The sequence below is a fragment of the Acanthopagrus latus genome, chromosome 3 (assembly GCF_904848185.1).
Source record: "Acanthopagrus latus isolate v.2019 chromosome 3, fAcaLat1.1, whole genome shotgun sequence".
Classification (NCBI taxonomy): Eukaryota; Metazoa; Chordata; class Actinopteri; order Spariformes; family Sparidae; genus Acanthopagrus; species Acanthopagrus latus.
Window position 1 is genome coordinate 9,322,255 of NC_051041.1, and position 20,666 is coordinate 9,342,920.

A 20,666-nucleotide genomic window follows, 5' to 3' on the forward strand; every position below is an offset into this window, starting at 1 on the left:
ACATTTGGCTGCCTCCTTTACACGGCTCACCCCTGAATGAATGATTGCCAATATTTATCATCAGTGCGCTGCAGCTCCCCCGCGGACATGTCATGATTACGTTGATAATATTCAACTATTTCAGCGTGTGATCACATGTTGTGGGTCCAGTTTCCTCGAAGCGCTGTGTAAACCACGTGACGCAGCTCTCCGTGGTGTCAGAGTGGAAAAGAAACAGGTAAATTCAGTCTCTCGCTTATTGTGTGAGCGAGTCGGTTCGTTATATTTTCCCAATTTAGGAGTATCAATTTAGGGTTCAGGAACTATATCCTGTCCTTAATCCGACTAGAAGGTCGACAACGAGACCACTTGTCGGTCGGTTGTGTATCGGTGTCTAATATTGAGCCGGGTTTCTGGTCAGTATCGCCTGTTATTTATTTTCATTTTAGCGGCCTGCAGGCCTACCTTTAGCCTCGTTGAATTTTATGTCGACAGCCCAGCTGTCGTGCTGCAGTTGAAACAGGATTGTTGTGAATTGTGGAGAGCGTTGGTGCGGTTTATGGAGCTGCTACTTTGCTAACGTAGCTAGCTGGCTAACGCCGCCTAGCTACGCGAATCGACGTTAACTAGCTACCTGGTTCGTTAAGTTAGCATGGCTAACAGCCGTTAGCAGACAACTAGCGGCAGCGGAGAGGCATGGGCGTTTTTGGTTTGGGCGAATACGAAAGCCTCGCCGTTCGCTGGCAGCTGATTAGCTCATTAACTTGTTGGCTATCAAGCTAACCCAGCTAACGCTACCAATTTTGCAGTTATCAGCACTCCGTTAGCTGGTTAGCTAGCGGCTCTTGACGACAGCCTCGTTGTCGCCATGAGGTGAAGCCGTGAGAAGCGGAAGCCCATCGAGACTTCAACAGTGGATGCTCTCCCTTCAAGTATTAGCCAGTTGGCTAGCATTTTGGCCATGTGGCTGGCTAGTGGAATTGGATATGTTCGACGGGCCCAGGCTTTAGGCTTGTTTGTGGGCTAGTACCAACAGGGGTTTTACGTAACGTTTGCGAGATTAAAGAGTCACTGTCGACAGCAAGGTTAATAGTTTGCTGTATAACGGTGATGCAGTTGGCTGTCTTCACTGTGTTTGTATGGTGTCTCAGTACACTGTTGTGATTTATCTTCCACGGTCTGTGTGATCGGATGTCCTCGTCTCACAATATAGGTTAAGTAAATACCCCTGAGGCTATTTTGACATCAAAAGTGTTGCATAATGTCCTGAAGAGGTAAATAAGTTGGCTCACTTTATGCACTTGGTAGCCTTGAGTGCAGCAGCAGCACCCAGTACACCGTGGCACTCCTGTTTCCCGGGTCAGACCCGCGGGTAGCTTTGGTTTATGACACTGCTAAAGACTGGGGCTTGGGGAAAAAACCTTTATGTCAGTGTTTTCCTGGCGTTTCTAAGGAACAAAGCTGATGATGCCATCTTGATGCTGCTAATGGCCCCTCCAGGCAATAAGCTTTGAGGAAGTAGTATTCAAGTGTACCAGAAATGTTCATGACATAAGTGGGTCATAGTCACAGATCTGTAACACCTGTCTTATTCCTCTTTTCCCAGGTGTTATTCCTTTGTAAATACTGTTATTTGTATATACTGTAAATGATGACGTCCATGGGCGGGAACCGAGCCCGGGGCAGCTGGGAGCAGACACAGGGCCAGACACAGAGCCAGACACAGCACAAGCAAAGGCCTCAGGTACCCTCACTCTCACCACCTGTCAATTCAAAGGTCTGGAGTACATAGTACAAACTTTACAGGGGCAGAGAGTAATTCTGTTTTCCTTCAGTGCTACAGTGTTTACATTAAAAACAGATGCAATGTACCCCAAAGATAACTTCCCAAACATTTGTAGTATTTGGTTGAGTAAGCTTGAAGTGGACACAGTGGCATGCATGTTACCAGCATATTGTCATACTGTTACGGAAGTAGCTGTTAAGTGTGATCAGCTAATATTTGATTTTAGAGGAAGGTGTGGAGTAATGACTTTCCTTCTTTTTTACAAGCATGCAAATCTTGTGCTTCTGTTTGTTGCAAATAATGGATGGACGTTGTGCTCCTCTTGGAACAGGCTACTGCAGAGCAGATCCGGCTCGCACAGATGATTTCAGACCACAACGATGCAGACTTTGAAGAGAAGGTCAAACAGGTGAGCAGATGCACACACTTTTGTCCTACTTAAGCTTTTTCTGTAGTTTTTCTTGCCCCTTTGTTGTTGCCTTTTAGCATACAGCACTAAGTCTGTTGTGTTTTGCATTTGGGTGTGTGTGAGTTGCTTCTGTTTTGCTTTGCAGATTCAGTTTGTCATCAAGCAGAGAGAGTCAGTGACACAGCATTCAGTTTGTTACAGTGAAGCTGTGATGTTGGTGGAGTCTCTGGAAAGGCTTTATTTAAACCATGACATATTGTGAATAGTCTTAAAGTTTGTGTATTAGCTTTAGTAATGACAGAACAGTTGCTTTAACAATGGACTTTTTTGTTCCACAGTCTTTCTGTTATGATAAAATGACCAAGCAGGGGATGGTTTTAGTCTTTTTTTTTTCTTCCTTTGTGCTTGTCTAAAGAGGTTAAAAATTGTAGCTGCCACCCTGAAAATTGCTGCCTGTTGTTACTAAATAAATCCCAGCAGTTTCATAATTTTGACAAACTGACAAGCAGCTGTAGCTCAGTTCTACAGAATATAGCATTAAATCACAAGTGCTCTGTCCACATTAATGATTAAATTAAAAAGCAAGTTCCTAAAATGGCATTCAATGTCAGAAAGTTCTGTAAACTGGTCACCAAGACCTTTTGATAAGAGTTTCATTTCTTAAGCACATTCAATTGTAGTGTGTAATAATTTGAATGAGGACCCTACATCAAAACCTTAACCTTATATTCAAGCTGCTCAAGTAACCAGAATGATATTTTGTTGTGCATCTAGCCCTGTGCTCTGATGGCTTTCTGAAAACATTCTGCATAAGTCCACATGTCTTAAAATGAGATGCCAGGAGTGTCAGCCAGGGGTCACCTCAGTGTCTCATCATGCTACTCTTCCTTTTCCAGCTGATTGACATCACAGGCAAGGACCAGGATGAGTCTATGATCGCACTGCACGATTGCAACGGGGATGTCAACAGAGCCATTAACGTTTTGCTGGAGGGTAGCCCAGACACTGTGAGTATTTGCTTTGTGTGAGGGCTTAGCTCTGTGGGGGCCTGATTCTGGAGAAATCAGTGCCACACTCGCTTAGATAACTATAATACTGGACCAACAGTTTAGGGGTTGGAAGATTAATCACGGTATGAAAATGGACAGAGCAGGGTTTTCCTGGTTGTGTCAAAACTGAAAGTAAATGTAAATAGGTGCATAGACATGGTCACTGTAAACTAAATTTCTGTACTTCCCCTGCTGGTCAGCATGTTTTCCCTGACCCCTCAAGGAAATATACCTATTCACACATGTATTACTGTCAAACTGTATTAGATAAATTACTTATTAAGATGTAAATACAGTAATTGAATTATAATTACATTTGGGACCAGTCCCTGAAAATTGCAATGTATGATAGCAAGCTATCACACACGTTTGAATATAATCACAGCTAGTCAACCAAAGGAGGGCATTGAAACAAGGAAAAATGGAAATGCATCTTGCCAGCACATTAGTCAGACCTGATAAGGGGTTGTCAGCAACTTGGACTGTCAAAATACAGGCCCAGTGCATAGACTTTGAATGAGTGAATTCACTATAGCCTGCTGGGAAATTATCAACAAGAGGAACAGAGTTTGTTTTTGTTTTCACTTTATAATTTGAAGCGGCTGCTGTCAACTACGAAGTAATCAGATAAAGATACTACCATGTTTTTAATACTCAATGTCTGACCAATTTCTTTCAAGTCAGTGCCATGCTAACCACCAGGCCACACTTACCATCTATCCTCATTGTTTATAATACGTTTTTTCTAAGATTTGTAGGCATATGGCTTATGGCAGTGGTCTTCAAGCACTTAAATCAACCTCCACTTTCATTAAATAGTCTGTCCATGACTCAGTACTAAGTCACTGATACCAGAGGTACATAGACTTAAGAGCAGCAGTGTAACACTGTCTTTATTTCTTCCAAAGGACTCTTGGGAAATGGTGGGAAAGAAGAAAGGGGTCTCGGGCCAGAAGGAGACTAGTCAAGCAGAGACTGGAGAGGAAGGAAAAGAAAACAGGGAGAAAGGAGGAGAGAAAGATGTAGCACGTCGCCGAGGCGGAGCACCACGCAAGGGCCGTGGTGCCAGCAGGGGACGGGAGTGTAAGTATTCACCAACCCTTTACTTTTTTTATTCTTTGTGTACCTTTTTTAGAAATTATTTGTGTAGCCAAAAAAAACTCCAGTTAGGTATAAAGAGCATGAATTTCTGCTGCTTTTATCATCAAATATCATTATATCTATTTCTTCGCCATAATCAGACACTCTTAATCTAACCAGCCCACTGTATCATTCCTTCACTGCATTATCTAAAGCTTGCTTGTTGACAAGATATGCAGAAAAGTATATTCTAGTCAGCATGCAGTGAATGATCACTATGATGGTCACTAGCCAAAAGTTAATGTCATCATATTGCAATACACAAGCTAAGATTCACCACATGAGATCATTTCCTCTTCTGTAAATTTTGACACCTTTCACTGACACAATACAAATAAACAAATGCTAAACTTGGACTTGACGGTGGTTCGTCAATGGAGATTTTGTTTTAAAGGGCCAGTTTGTAAGATATGGCTATAACATTTAACATTCAAATATTTAATTACTTTATCAATGGTATGTGAAGAAACAACAGTGTTGACATTATGTCAAAGATATCTATGTACTGTGCTGCAGAGATATCTACTAAAGTTAGCATGCTGACCAGTTAGCCCCGGCCCGTCCTGTCTCGTAATACCATTTTGCACCACGAGAGGCAATAGTCCGACAGCCCCTGTAGGTATTGCTGGGACATATATTCAAGTGTAGAGTCTGCAACTTCCATTCCCACTGCATGCCTCTTATGTCCCGCATTCTGTGTCTTCTTGTCCTCTGTATCATAGTCCTGGTCAGAGCCGCTCTATATCAACTCTGTACTGTGTCCCCTCTCTTCAAACTGACCTCTTTCGGCCTTGAAGGTCGTGTTCAGTCCCATTTGTTGTCGAGCTGTATTCAGTGTCTGGCTGCCCTGTGACCTAAGGTTTTGTCTAAGGAAAACCCGAGGGTTGCTGGATCCATGGTTAACTGAGCCATTAGTAAATGAGCTAATGCTAGCTTGCTAAGGCCAACAATAACAAGCAAAGAGCAGCAGTTGCCTGTTACTCTGGTCATATGCTGCCCCCACATTTTTGCTGCTACCTTCAAGTTCTGTCCACATTTTTAAAGACCACAACTTTTTTAAATGAAGAAACAATAACAGTGTTCCAAGCGTGTGGCCTTTATTTGTCAGACAGGGCCTGGAAAAGAAAGGTAGCACAAGTGCCTCATAATTACTGACATTTTGAGTCTTTCAGAAAATGTTAGTTTATTGAAATCACATGCATCAAAGCTTATTACATTCAAACAGTAGTGGGACAACATATCTTGGTTTGAAGGAGATCAGCATCTTGTAGTTCAGCTCTACAATCCTTTTCCTCGATGCAGCTGAAGTGTGCTGCTCAAGGGCTTTTAAAAAGAGCACAAGGTTGAGGTTGTGTATCCGGTCTTTGCCTACACAGCAGTTATGTAATAGCTTTTTATGTTAAAGCTCTTGTTTCCTTCCCTGCTTCTTATGGTGCCATCTGGTAATTTCCAGCACACTAGTAGACTTTTCTTAGCCCAACTATGATCCTGAAGGGGGGGGGCTACAGTAAATGATAGTCAGCAAGAAACTTGTCCTTCATTATCATTTTAAAAGAGGGCTCTCTCAGACATTTTTATAAAAAATAAATAAATGCTGTACTGTATAAGTCATTAAACAGTTGAGCTTAAATGGTTATTTTGCAAGCAGCGTACTGTCTTGATCTAATGCAACTCTCTCTTTTCTCTTAACTCCAGTCCGTGGTCAGGAGAATGGCTTGGATGGAAGCAAGGCGGGTGTAGCTGGAAGAGGTGCAGAGCGAGGCCGAAGGGGAAGAGGCAGAGGAAGAGGGACTGTGGGTGAGTGGCTATAATCCTCTTTAGTAGTGGGTAAAGGAAATGCAACTAAGCAAAATGAGAGGAAGGATAGAGGGAGAGTTTTTTTTAATTTGTACTTAAACCGCTGCCATTCTTTCTTGTGGTAATAGTTGTCAAAGTAAGAAACCAAAGTAGGTTCTTGTATTGTTGTCTCCTTAGGAGTATCCGGACGACGAGGAGGCAGATTTTCGGCACAGGGCATGGGGTAAGGGAACACCTGCGTTGCCTAAAACCAGAAAGCCTTTTGTTCCACTTTTACCTGTTGCCATGGTCACCAGAGAGCAGGACCCCAGTCTATTGTTTAGCCTTAATCCAAAGGAGGGAGGACATACATCAGCCAATAGGATGGAGCTACGTAGGCTGCATATCTCTCTTTAGAGAGTGCACCATGTCTAAACACTTCTAGAGTAAAATTTTGATAGATCCAGTTAACCTAAATGTCCTGCTCTCTGGTCCCTGGCTTCAGTGTAATTCACTTGAATTTTGCTTGGTTTGTGTCAGTTTGTCTGTTTGTGCAGTTAATAATATGTCAGTGAGTTGGTGAGTTAGTCTAACGCTGGCAGCTTGAGTCGTAGGTGTCATAACAGAGGAAGTACTTCTCAACTGTGATGACATTCTTGACTCATTTCATTGCCATTTAATGGATGAAACCGGAGCAGGTCTTGAGTTGTCATAACAAATGCCCTCCCTTTTGACGATGAGCAGAGGCAGTGGGATGTGATGTTACTCTGCAGCCCTAGATCTTTAAATCTTGTCGGGCTCTGCTGAAGTAGTAGAAGTGACACGATGTGGCTTTCACTTGCGAGGTCCAATGCTGAGCAGCTTCCTCTCAAGAGATGCCTGAATGTAATTTCCCCTCTTACCAAAACAAAGTATTAAATGTGTGCTTCAAAGCTATTGTTGCAGGACCATAATTTTATATGATTTATTTATTTATTTATTTATTTATTTAGAGGCAGAGAGGCACAGAAGAATGAAACTAAAAGTGTTATGGTGGAAGTCACAGGTGTTTGCTCAAGTGTTTGTGCACCAAACAAGTATAAGGTTATACAACCTCATGTGTCTTAATGGTCTGTGTTTCTCTGATGCTGTGAAAATGTCCAGCAATTTAAAGCATATTTGAAGAGTATGCAGTCAGATATGGTATTGTACTCTCAAGGAACACTGCAAGATGCTTTGCTTCATATGGATTTAGTACAAGCTTGTTTTTGGTAAGCAAAGTGCTGGAACTTGCCACCTGCAGTTGCACACCATGCTAGCTAAGGAGTTTTCACATTTCCTAACGCCCCGCCTCACTCCTCACAACAATTCTGTGATTGCTTTTGCTTCTTGCCGCTTACTGATAGTTTACCAGCGTGGCTTCGGTGTCAGTCAAATGTAGTGACTCTAATGAAACATGTGTGTCTTTCAAGCAAGCCGTCTTAAAACGGATAATGACTTTGATCAGTTTATGACCATGTGATGAGATGATTTCGGGCAGGTTGGCGTCTGTGTGTGTGTATCACTGATATCTTGTGCTAGTACGTAGAAAACATTAGCATAGTCTGCATAAAAATGATAACTATGAGCTCAGATGGGAAACCAGAGTTCATTGCTGGTAAATAAGCTGATCAAAGAGAATTGTCCTAAAGATGGTGTAAAGCTAAAATGAATGAATGAGAACTGAATGATGGGAGGAGTATTGATGAATGGAATACAATATTGTCGAAAAATGTCAGCCTGTAGCCAAACATAGCAGAACTAGACACAGACAACGTCATGGTGCAAGAATCTCAGACACATTCACTCACTCTTCGTTCTGTGGCCAGTAGGAGGAATGAGGAGGTATTCTGTAAAACGTCTGAGTAATTGTGGCTGGATTACAGAAAGCATTACCAATGCAGATGGTTTAATTTGACACTGGTAGCCCAGACTCTCTGATTTTTGGTCTGTTCAGAATGGTTTTACGTGTGGAAAATCAATGTGGATCTAAAACAGTTTCATACTGTTTATTTGGCCGAGCCTGCCACCTTTCTAGCTCTATTCATATTCTGAAGACCTTGTGTTTCTGTGAGAACAGCTTGTTTATTCAAACTACTTAATAAATTATTAAAACTGCATAGTGCCTCTCTTACTGTTTGAGGAAGTCTTCAGTGTTCGGTAAGGTTCTGTAATAGTTACTGAAGCAAGAGAAATGTAACTTTTCTTGTTTTCGAGTGGTGCTTAAAACATAATTCTTCCTCTGTTTGACATCTTAAAGAACAGCGGGGATGGTTTGCCATGCGTTCATCATGTAAGAGCCAGTTGTATTCAGTTGTTACACTGCATTGGTTGGCTCAATGACAGTGCTGCTTCTTAGGGACAAATGTAGGCTGGTATTGTGTTTGATTGAAAGGCAGAAGAGAGGAGACGGGACTCCCAGTTTGTTGTATCCACACAGGCCTCTCAAAGATGGCACTGAAAATGGTTCATAGTCTAGGACACAGCTAGAGAAACTACAGTAAAAGTATAATTTTGTTCTGGTTGAGACTGAGGAAATTTGAAGCTGGGCAGGTTTCACTGCCAAGTATGTGGTTGTCTCGTTCAACTTTTTAAGAAAATAACAATGAGATCAAATAAAGCGAGCTGACTTAGGATGGGGGTGTCTTTTGAAGGAGGTATTGCGTGCTGTCTGATGCATTCACAACAGCCTCCTGTATGGCTCTTCAGATATAACTTTTGAGAAGATGCTGCTGTATGATGTAAGAGACCATTTAAATTCCTGAGATTGTTTGGGTATATAATGCATCAGTGGAAAGATGTCTGCATTCACTCTTGCATAACTGCTCTCATCTGGTAACAGTTTTTGTGTTTTGTGGCTGCATTGTGTATACTTGTGATGGTTTGGGTTTCTTGGACTGTGTATTTATTTACCCACTATGACTAAAAGCACACTGGCTTGCCTTGCATTGTTGAGTGACTGACAGGTGTAGAGTTTTACAGTGCTGGCACAGGCAGATAAAAGGCATTTTTGCTTATGCTGTTGCTCTGGATTGTGGTCTGAGAAACGAAATTTTGATCTTGTACTTATACTTTGTTGTGCTTCTTGTAATCGTTGCCATTATTTTTCCTCTAAAGCCAGATTGATAAGGGGCCCAGATATGATATTGCAGGAGGTGAGAGGTGAGTGCATCGCCTCTGGTGTGTCTGTTATTCTTGCTTTTCTGTAGGGAGATCCCTTGGTGCCATAGGATGATTTCACACGAGACATTATCAAAATAGAAAGTATTACTTGTCATTCTATAAATGGAATGTGAAAGAGACATTGCTTGTCCTGAAATTTGATGTTAAATCAGTTCACACAAAACCATAAATGCCCTTGGATTTGTACAGGAAGGGTCTTTGTCAAATAATGAAAGCTTCTCAGCTTGACTCAAAAGAAAAGTGATGTACTTCATCATGTTGCTAGGTTGCACCAGCTGTAAATTTCCCAGCATACACAGATGTCTCAGATTAATGAAAGTACAGAACGAGTTGTTGCAGAACAACAAAAACTGTATTAAATGCTTAAACCTGCTTATTTGCATGTCATGACGGCACAAACTCTTCAAGACAGTAACTACATTCAGTCTCTTATCATTTCCTCTTCCTGCTCCAACCTTAATTACTCATCTTCTGTTGTTTCTATTGGCTAAAATCCTAATGATGATTACAGCAGTGCTCGAGGTTTAATACTCTTATTGAATGAACTGGGGTCTACTTCTGCTTAGCATAAACTCTGACCTGTAGTCAGTAAGTTTAAAATGGACCCTAGCTTTTTGTGTGTGTGTGCAGGCAACCTGCTGTGGCCGGTGACTTTGGAGGGCTGTCGGTCAATAAATACACTCATTTCTCTTAGCTCAGTCCTCTTATCACTTTCTTTTTCCAGAACTTTCAACCCTGCTGACTATGCGGAGCCAGCCCAGACAGAAGAAAACTACGGAGGGGGCAGCACCTGGAACAACACAGGAAGTGTGGAGCTGGAAGAGGGAGCTAGTAAGTTAATTTATAGAGTGAGGTTGCCCTCCAATAAGAGAAGTTAATCCTATCAATGTACCATCTGTTTACCATCCAAACGATTGAGAAGAAGAAAAAAAAAAAAAAATCATGTACAGCATCCCCAATAAACTGCTGTGGTAAAGATGAAAGGAGAGCAGACTTGAGTTCAAATGAGACTCACTTTTTTGATGCTCTGCCGTAGAGGTTTTTATCATCAAGCATGCACTTTTTACAAATACACGAATCCCAGACATATTGTCTCGGATCTTTAAATTCAGAATAGAGGATAGAGTTCTCCTGTCATTATGTTCAACTTTGATCTCCTCACCCTTCTTTTTGTCTTCAGGGTTGGAATACTCTGCAGGAGAAGGAACAAATTACCCACCGAAGTTTGACTCTGCTCCTGGTAAACCTGTTGTAACTTGTTTTTTGAATCTTTTATTCTTTTTGAGGCTCTCATTGTCCATCACAGAAGTATTAAACGCTTTCTCTGTAACTCATAGGTGCCTGGAGGACTGCCACAGAGGAGTGGGGCACTGAGGACTGGAATGAGGATGTGAGTGACACTGGGTTTCACCTCATGCAACTGCTGTACTCAAAATATAACATTAAGTGGAATCAGAAGTTAAAGCAGCTGACAGCTGGCTCCGCTTTTGATTCCTTTAGTTCGTCTAACTGTAGCGCTCTTTTAACCTGTGCTCCGTTCCTCTGCAGCTTTCAGAGACCAAGATATTCACAGCTTCCAGTGTGGCTTCAATGCCTCTGCCTCAAGAGAATGTTACCATCACCAAAGGACAGAGGTCAGTAACGCACTTTATTAGCTTGACTAATGCTTTCCAGCAAATTGATTTTTCCAGGAACTGGCAGAGAGAAAAATTACATTTGCCCGATTTCACTGTTTACTTGTTCAGCCGAAGCGGGGACTTTGACAATCCAGTCACATAAACGGAGTTAACATATCGGTGTCAAACTCACATATGATGCATATTGATTTTTGTTGTTTTGTTTTGCCAACATAACATTGATTGACAACCAACTGAATACCTTTAATTTCATCCCCTACCACCACTTTTTTGGGTGAATTTGCACATTGTGAGATTTTGTTATTAAAAAAAATTGTATACTGCATTTAGCAAACTATATATCATTTACATTGTTACATGCATGTAATATTACAGTTTTTGCCCTTATTCTGGAAAAAGACAATATTCCATCTACAATGTTTGCATGGCAAATAAATGAATATTCCACTGTTTACATGAAGCCACGCATTCTCTAATTAACATGCCCGAACATGTCGTCTATTAGGTCAGAGTATTTAAAGATCGACTGGCAGAAGCCATTTGAGCTATATTTTTTTCAACTGATGGACAGTCACTGTGTTTCATTCATTCAGCCACCCTCTCGAAGAGGTTGGGGTTGCGATATTTACACATATCGAACCTGTCGACATAAAAGTCTTTCATGATGTTTAAAAAGAAGGTGCGTTTCTCCGTCTGACAAGGAATGTGGGCTTTTCTCCTGTCCGTGCACTTCTTTGTTATCTTTGCAAACTGTTAGCTGGTTTGTTTACATTGCACAGAGCTGACTTCATGTTGTAAACAGGCAAGATACCATATGTCGTCGACAGCTGTAAAAAACCCAGTTGAAGCTGTATACATGTCCAGAGAATGCTCCTAAAACAAGAATAATACCACATATTAGTGGACAATTACTGTGCATGTAAATGTAGCCATTCTCTTCAACTTTTGGGTATTAAAAAAACATAACAATCCATATAAAAGTGTTGCCTTGGAATGTTATGTTTGTTTGTTTTGTTTTTTTCATTGTAATTTCTAAAGTCAACTTGTTACATTTCTACCTTACTATAGGATTGACCTTGCGGTGCTGCTGGGGAAGACTCCCCCGTCCTCCTCCTCAGAGACAGAAAATCCCCCCATGGAGGCCACCCAGCCCCCCTCCTTGTCCCAGTCACTGGTGTTCAGCAACTCCAAGCAAGGGGTGCCCCTCTCCCAAACATCCTCCAGTACCCCTTACACCCAGCACAACATGGTAAGACTCTTGAGCTTTTCAAATTATGAGCTTTAATACTAGCAGGCTCATACCAATTCAGCACCAATATTTGCATAATGATCTCATTGCTTTTTAATCTGCCAACATTGCAGGTTAGCATGCTGAGCAAGGGTTTCGGGGATGTGGGGGACCCTAAAGGAGGAAGCACAGGGACCACTGGCTCTCAGTTCCTGGAGCAGTATAAAACAGCCCAGGCACTGGCCCAGCTGGCAGCCCAGCACTCCCAGACTGGACCTCCCAACACAAACCCCTCATCCTGGGACACCAGTGCCACCTCACTGGGACAATATGGTGAGATGACATCCTGCTGTAATTACTTTAAAATATATCAAGTTGTCAATCACACTGAAAGGAAAAAAAAAAGACTCAGTTAGAAACACTTTTCTTTAATCCCCTCAACCATGTTTAGAGTAATGAGTACTGGTATATTTTATATCTATTATTATTATTATTATTATAAGGTAGTAAAATCTGAACATTTCTTTCCTAACTTAATTTTTCTTCCATTTTCTCCCTCAGATATGAAGAGTCAGCCGGAGTCTGCGGTCCATACGCCCTTTACGAAGCGGCAACCCTACCAGGCCGCCACCTCAACCTCGTCCATGTTGGATGTTTTCCTGCAGGACAAAGGCCTGCCTCCTTCCTCCTCATCTTCTTCCTTACCCCAACAAACAACATCTTCACCCCATGGGGTGCCTCCACCTGCTTCCTCCCTTCCCAAAATGACAGCAGTCCCTTCACTAGGTCAGCAAGTCTCCCCAAGTTCCTCTGATGCCCAGAGTCCACTGCCTTTGCAGCAGCATAAACTCAAACAGCAGAAGAAGAGGACATCCATTACAACAAAGGTAATACATTTGTGGATACATCTGGATAGACAGAAATGGAAGATTTTTAAAAACTATGACACAGTCACCCACGCTCTCTTCCAAATTGGTGTATGTAGCATCATTCTTTTCCAAAAAAAATGCCACTGGGGTAGGCGTAAACATGTGATGTGAAGTTGGGCAGTGAACAGTGAAGCGGGTCAAATTTGTCTTCAAAATAAGAGCTTTACATTGCATCCCACTGGAGTTTAGAATTGGGTTCTTAGCGAGGGCATTTAATTAGAAAGTAGTGACCGTTAGTAGCTTGCCACTCCAACAACAAGTGGACAATGAAGACGGCTACATAGACCGAGGAGACACTAGCATCTCCCCGATCTCAGCAGCTGTCCAGTTGCTCATCTTGACGTCCGCGGATGAAGTGATGGACTGACTGCTGTGATCAGCTGTTTCCTGGTTTTCATACTCCCCGCTGTGGGTCAGACAACAGTGCGCCTCATCGACACCGCTGCCCATCTTACGCAGTTAACAGCACATTGACGGCTTGGATTTACATAGCAATGGAGGTGGAAGAAAGCATACCCTCCGAAGCGTCAAATTGACGGATCAAAACAGACCCCCGATTTACCGCCTTCTGTCTAAATCCGTGGACCTAGCCGCAAAAAGGATGGCCAAATTGGCGACTTTCTGCCCAGTATAAAAACGGCTACAGAAAATAGTGATTTAAGAAACTGGGGCTAAAACGGTGGATGATTTTGTGTAGAGCAGTCACACTTCCCCTCCTTATTCATAGTTGTTTCGGTAACTAAGCAACCAACCAGAGAGTGGACAATCTGCTTCCTGTTTACACTGGCATGCCCAGCATACATCAGTGACCATATGATGTGCATTTTCAGGTGTGCTTGTATGAATGGAGATGATTCTGAAATGATTTTTGATTTGAAACTATTTACAAAGATATACATGTACGTGTTCACTAGGCCTTAGAAAGTCTACAGATGATTCTCAAAATGCACAAGTTCTTCCATAACACACATTTACACATAATATGCTCTAGTAAAAGCTTTCCCTTAACATTCATCCATTTATTCCGGCAATTATTGATACTTTTTGTCCCCCTTTTTCATTTTTTTTAACCCTCTGAGACCAACAGTTGTATTCGACTATCATTTGCATCACTTGGAAATCATTTAATACATTTTCAACAAAAAGAGCCATGTTCATTATAGTTCTCATGGTGATTTGAATACATTTCTGTGAAATTCAAGCAAAAAAACTAGATGAACCAAAAGTAGAAAAAAATAACTGAGTTAACACTTTTTTATAAAATAACTAGATAGATGCAGAATAAGTTTGTCTACAATAGTAACACACTACTGTAATAACGCCCATACTGCCAAGTGTAATATGATCCATAATCTTCCACAGATTCCTGCGATGGCGGTAGAGATGCCCGGCTCAACAGACATCTCTGGCCTCAATCTTCAGTTTGGGGCGCTGCAGTTTGGGTCAGAACCAGTTCTACCAGAATACGAGTCTGCCCCTACAACCGCAACACCAGCCAACCAGGTTCAGAACAGCCTCTATACTTGCCCCAACAGGTTGGTATATATCAAAACACAACTCTTTAAAGTTGTTCAAATATTTCTGTACACTTGTTACATGTATGTTACATGCTATATAGTATGTACTGTATTAATATTGTTTCTAGAGTAGCAACATTAATGTTTACAACAACAAAACCAATATAAACTTAATATCCCCGTGGAAACCAAGCTAGAATATGAATAAAATAAATAGTATTCCTCATATCGAAATACTGAATTAAGTTTGGAAGGAATGAAGAACAATAATAATACCTACACAAAGTCGTTGATTTTAAAGTAATGAAAGCAGAGCAACTTGCTGGACAAATTTGTGTTTTATTGTTAAAAGGATTTGTGAGAAATGGCTTCAAGCCTTTAATACTCTGAAGATAAAGTTCATATATATTATATTATTTTTGGAGACGTGTTTGCAGTGAAACATTTTTTGTACAATTATTATTCTGGCAGTTGGCAGGTGAAGTAGAAGTGCTTTTAAGATTTAAGTTATGATTATCAGCTTTCAAGTCAGAGCCACAATTTGTTCCCTAAAAACATGATCAGTCTTGACTTGTCAATACCATTAAAATCTGCAGTGAGTCAACCCCAGCTCTCTCCAACTCCAGTCAGATGGACCTGTACGACCAGAGAGCGACTCAGACACGGCGCTACCCTCCCTCGGTCTCCTCTTCCCCTCAGAAGGACATGCAGCCCAAGGTAAAGACCAAAGCTTCCTTGTTTTTCATTCACATGGATCAAACATTTATTAGACATGTCAGTAAGGTAGGAGGAGTGGCCACTGTGGACTACATGCTTGTCCACCCACACTTGGGCCCCAGTGAGAGGCTCATGTTGAGGTGTACAGATTGTCTGATTAAAGACTTAAATATACAGAGCCCCAATCACATAGAATGACAAATTATAATTCTCTATAAATAGTGATAAAACACTGGCTGTTCTATGTTGTCCTGCTATGTGCACTGACTGTTAAATCATCAGGACCCCCTGACACATTGAATTCGACATCCTTTTTGTAGAATTAATGTTTCAGGGGTCTGGAGGTTTAAAGCTTTGATTGTATCTGGGTCAGCCCCTGTTATTCGCTTTTTTCGTAACTTAACTCATTTAAAGATCATTAACCTGAACCTCATAGAGGGAGCAGATGTTCTTAATAAACTGCACACACAGTGCCAATGGTATTACTCTCTCCCCTCATTGTTTTTTCCTTATTGTGTGGTCATTGTAATGCACCTCTTCTTTCAAACCTGACCTGTAGTTAAAATGCCTAGCATATAAAACAAGCCTCTTACTTTCCAAGAGCCCAGTACCCTTCAACTTCTTATCAATGGCCTGTTTCCATAGGAACGTCTGAGCTTAACTGCATTGTTTGTTTGTTTTTTTTACAGAATGGCTTCAGTTCAATACAAGCAACACAATCTGTGGAAGGTAAGTGTCTGTACAAAGCTCCTTCTTTCCTTAAAGGGATTGTTAAATAGTTTGAGACGTGTTATTTTCTTTGGAATTTATTCTTGAATGCTCTCATGTCTCACCCCAGCTGCAGCAGGCTCTGCAGTATCAGTCAAGCAAGCCTCTGATTCAGTCACGCAGGCATCCGTCTCCAGCATGGGCACTCTGACTGACAGCCCTGCCTCCTTGTTGACCGCATCCAATCAGACATCCCTTAGCGCTCTGGGGCATAGTGAGGACCTGCCTCCAAGCACCATCCCCCCTCCTCAACACAACAAGTGAGTGAGCCGACACAAATTAAGGAGCACAATAAAGTAGATCTCTGATCTGAGCCTGAGTGTCAGTGAATGTAATGCATTTTTTTTTTGTTTTTTTTTTTTAATTTTTGTTTGTTTTTACAGCTCTCACCCATCACAACAGAACAGCCTTGCTCCATCTTCAGTCCGAACATCCAACTCGAGCTTGTTGGTGAGTTCTTTTACATGGTTATTTCTGTATTTTATACCAGGAGCTTGATTATTGTTTTTGTTTTTTTGATGAACCATTGAAAGCACAGAGTAGCATAGGAGTAAAATAAATTCCAGTAACGATATACTGGCCGATAGACATGTTTTGCAATAATCTCTAGGTCTTGGGGTGTGGTAACTGAACATGAGGAGTACAAACGGAGAGTGTAGATGGGTGCAAAAATTTAAGAATGTATTTAATATGTACCATGCGTGCGTTATTTACAAGTGGAATCTTAACTACAGGGTCAACCAAAGGCCAAACAGGAGCCGTCTCCTCAGTTAAAACTTTTTCAACACAAAACAGGAAACAAAAGGACATGTACAAAAATGTGGTTATCAAACACTTTTGGTAAAGATATTTAATGAGGCAAAGACATTTCAGTTTAACAATAAACTGGAAACCTTAATGTCACATCAAATGTGATAATTCTAAATTACCCCAAGCATTAAAATCTCTATCTTCATATGGTCTGTTTGTGTGTGTGTGTGTATGTGTCTGTGTACGCTTAAGCAGTACAATGTTTCTGTCTCCATTTTTGAAAGCATTTTCAAAGCTATATTTTCTGGCAGTTGGACACAGTGGAAGTCCATTCTCACTAATGGAAATGTAATCTCATCAATCCTTACCACATCTTTTTCTGTTCTTCCTCCCATCTTCACAGCATCCCAATGTAGACGGTGACTCGAGCCTGCACTCCTCCTTCCCTTCCTCCGTCTCAGCCGTTCCATCTTCATCAGTCCCCTCCTCCTCTTCCTCAGTTGCTGCTGCGCAGGTGTCACTTGGTGCCCCTCAGGCCTCATCAGTGGGCTCTGCCACAGTTTCAGCCCCCTCCGGCCTTGGTCCCGTCAGCAGTCTGGCCATGGGCCTCAACACTGCCTCAATGGGTGCCCCAGCTGTAGCAGCCGCCACTGTTTCAGTGTCAACGACAGGCTCAGCCATTCCTTCTTCGGCTACTTCCTCATCCACTCGTGGCTCTGCAGCATCCTCAGGTTAGACATGAACACGTTGACAATGGCATTTTTTTTTTCACGGTCTTTCTTCGAAGCCTTGACTGAAATTGCAAATGTTAAGCCGAAATAATTTAGGTTATCTTTTCTCTTCACTGCTTCAGCCTCACTTTAAGCTTTACTGCCAGTCTACATGTAACATTACCACTGAGTTAATTGTAGCCTTGGTAATTGCTGCTAAAGTGGACTGTGAGGGTTTGGTGGTATATGCTGCAATTCTACCTCAGCTGTGCTTTACCACAGCATGTATAAATCAGGTTGAATCATGGGAAGCATTAATCAGAGCTTATTTGTGCTGTTATATCTGTTGTTTTGCCAGGCTTATTTTTTCCACTGCCTTGATCAAAGCTATAGATTTGACCAGGCGATAAATGATCACCTGTCTAAACTCATTGTGCCTATGCAAGCTTGTTAATAATAGTGATGGATAACTGTGTAACCAGTGTGGTTGCTTGTGTGGTCAATTCTGAAAACCAATTTTCTGGCAGGTGTCTGCAGCATCATGTTATATTTTGCGGGGGTGGTTGTATAAATCTCTGTTACCCGGCAGTGGTGCAACTATGGCTGAAGATTGCTTTTAGAGAATGTGCTTGTGATTGGAAATCCAATAATAGAATGCGACAGTTTATTTTGTACAAATACAAAGTGTTGGTCTTGGTTGTGTAGCTCTTTGTTAATAATTCAACTGAAAATTGACAATCCTAAGGAACAGACAAAGGGGGAAAAAAAGGAGAAATGAAAGCATGATGTGAAATATAAGAGGTGCTTTCCTTCTAGTTTGCCGCTCCATTGACTCATGAGCTTCAGCGCACCGCATCAGCTTCTCACAGAGGTTGAACATGTTCATCCTCAGCTGCATTTCCCAGTCGGCACTGATCAAGTTACGGGAAGTTCTGAATTTAGCATTCATTTGTGAGAGCTGTCCAGCAGGTCACTTGTCATAGTTGACGTCAGCCTGTCTGCTCTGACTACCGTGACTTTTAGCTCACCCTTTTTCTCGGAAAATAAAGAGCTCTTCCGTGTGTTTAATTACAGTAACTCTTTATGGCATTACGTATGGAGCGCCAAGTACTTGCATCTTTAAATCCCTCGCCCTCTGTCACACTGATTGGCAGAATGTCTCCTCAGACAAGAGCATCACAAGCTCTCCCTCCAGCAAGCAGTGACGTGATCTTGAGCTGCGAGCAATCCTTAGACATGGCAGCATAGTGCTAATACTGCAATAAACATTTTAACATACATTTGACTTTACTGCCTTTCTGGAGGAAGTGTTCCCAGACTGGGCTTCTTTTAGTGCTCTTCACTTTTTACTTCGGACTGCTCTAGCATAGTCTTTAGCAGACAGGCCATCTGGATGTGAATCGAAGAAACCGCCATCAAAAAGCCACCCATGGCCACAAATAATGCTCAGAACAGCACCAAACTTGAGCAACAGTACAAACAGGGTCCCAGCACATAGCTGGAGGCATCAAACATCTGCTAGCTTTGCTGGATTGTTATTGAACAGACAACACAACTCACCACTCTCCTGCGGCAGCTTGCTCCTTGTGGGGAAGCCCTGATGAGTCAATTACTAAGGATTTGTCGGCATATCCCTTTAAGTTATGATGTGACACTGGCAAATATTGCTGCCTATATACAGTATTTTCATTGTGCATCGTTAAACAATGACATTAGTATTGATTTGTTTGCCTTTCTCGATTTTTATTTTCATGGTTTTGTGTTTTACAGGGAAAGCGCCTCCAAATCTGCCACCTGGAGTGCCCCCTCTACTACCCAACCCATACATCATGGCTCCTGGACTACTGCACGCCTACCCTGTAAGTCAGTCTACATGTACATTAGAGTAAATTTTATATGACTGATATAGTAACAAGCTTGTCTGGCACATTTCTTGCCTCCTCTCAGCCTCAGGTGTATGGCTATGATGACCTACAGATGCTGCAGACAAGAATACCGCTGGTGAGTTTTGTGAAAAGCCTTATAACTGCTGCAGTAAAATAACTGTGCACAGAGTTGTTGCTTCATAGCCTGTATTTCTAATGTTTAATTGATAATTTTTCTCTCTCAGGATTATTACAGCATCCCTTTTGCAACTCCCACAACAGCACTGACTGGCAGAGAGGGTAGCCTGACGAGCAACCCGTACTCTGGTGAGCCTTCCTCCAAAGGCTGTATAAAATGCTAATCTCTCCACTCTTTCCCCTTACCTGTCATGAGCACCAGCTGTCCTATCAAATAATAAAGGCATGCTTGTAGTAACTTCCTGTCATCTTCCCTTTCCCATATTTGCAGGTGATTTGTCGAAGTTTGGTCGAGGTGATGCATCATCCCCGGCTCCAGCCACCACATTAGCCCAGACACAACAGAACCAGACCCAAACACATCACACCACGCAGCAGCCCTTCCTCAATCCGGCACTGCCACCTGGCTACAGCTACACGAGCCTCCCATACTACACTGGCATGCCGGGCCTGCCCAATACCTTCCAGTACGGACCTGCTGTGTTTCCGGTGAGAACTTTCAAGTCTCTATTCCTGCTCCCAACTTGAGTTTGTTTTTTTTGGTTTGGGTTTTTAATACCACCATGAGGAAAATGATTGGATTTTGACACGAGTAGGAGTGTAATGGAGCTAAAAAGTCAAATGGCTGCGCACAGAGGAACAGAGGCGTTTGGTGTCCCTGTTACCTGGTGGTGCTATAAAAAGGATTCAGATCTCAAAATGCAAAGTATTTTTTTGACCTGTGGTTCATCTTTCCCATCTGTTTAGTTTGACATTACATACCGTGATATTGATCTTGTCCAGGTGGCTCCTACCTCGTCAAAGCAGCACGGTGTGAATGTCGGTGTCAATGCATCCGCCACACCCTTCCAGCAGGCTAGTGGCTATGGTTCCCATGGATACAGCACTGGTGAGGCACTAAACCATATTTAAACGGCATGTTTAGAGGGGTCACTCAGATCCTGCTCTGTATACTTGCATACCAATAACTTACTCACAATGAGCCTATTGATTTCTCATTGGCGTGG

The 20,666-nt window shown here is 42.0% G+C and overlaps 1 protein-coding gene across 8 annotated transcripts in view; it reads left to right on the top strand.

Annotated features, from left to right (window-relative positions):
• Positions 1 to 20,666, top strand: part of ubap2l (ubiquitin associated protein 2-like) — a 28,918-nt gene that overhangs the window by 1,696 nt on the left and 6,556 nt on the right. For 2 of the 8 annotated variants that reach the window (XM_037092533.1, XM_037092539.1), the window contains exons 1-26: positions 235 to 395; positions 1,586 to 1,723; positions 2,097 to 2,174; positions 3,071 to 3,181; positions 4,132 to 4,306; positions 6,059 to 6,160; positions 6,338 to 6,383; positions 9,275 to 9,319; positions 10,065 to 10,171; positions 10,521 to 10,580; positions 10,678 to 10,730; positions 10,889 to 10,974; positions 12,046 to 12,226; positions 12,340 to 12,538; positions 12,767 to 13,092; positions 14,497 to 14,669; positions 15,248 to 15,368; positions 16,058 to 16,097; positions 16,207 to 16,396; positions 16,520 to 16,586; positions 17,290 to 17,617; positions 19,367 to 19,455; positions 19,544 to 19,597; positions 19,707 to 19,788; positions 19,931 to 20,148; positions 20,443 to 20,548. In XM_037092533.1, coding sequence (XP_036948428.1) covers positions 1,628 to 1,723; positions 2,097 to 2,174; positions 3,071 to 3,181; positions 4,132 to 4,306; positions 6,059 to 6,160; positions 6,338 to 6,383; positions 9,275 to 9,319; positions 10,065 to 10,171; positions 10,521 to 10,580; positions 10,678 to 10,730; positions 10,889 to 10,974; positions 12,046 to 12,226; positions 12,340 to 12,538; positions 12,767 to 13,092; positions 14,497 to 14,669; positions 15,248 to 15,368; positions 16,058 to 16,097; positions 16,207 to 16,396; positions 16,520 to 16,586; positions 17,290 to 17,617; positions 19,367 to 19,455; positions 19,544 to 19,597; positions 19,707 to 19,788; positions 19,931 to 20,148; positions 20,443 to 20,548 — 3,133 coding nt within the window. In that variant the 5' untranslated portion in view covers positions 235 to 395; positions 1,586 to 1,627. The other 6 variants (XM_037092538.1, XM_037092540.1, XM_037092534.1 and 3 more) reach the window with 5 other exon arrangements.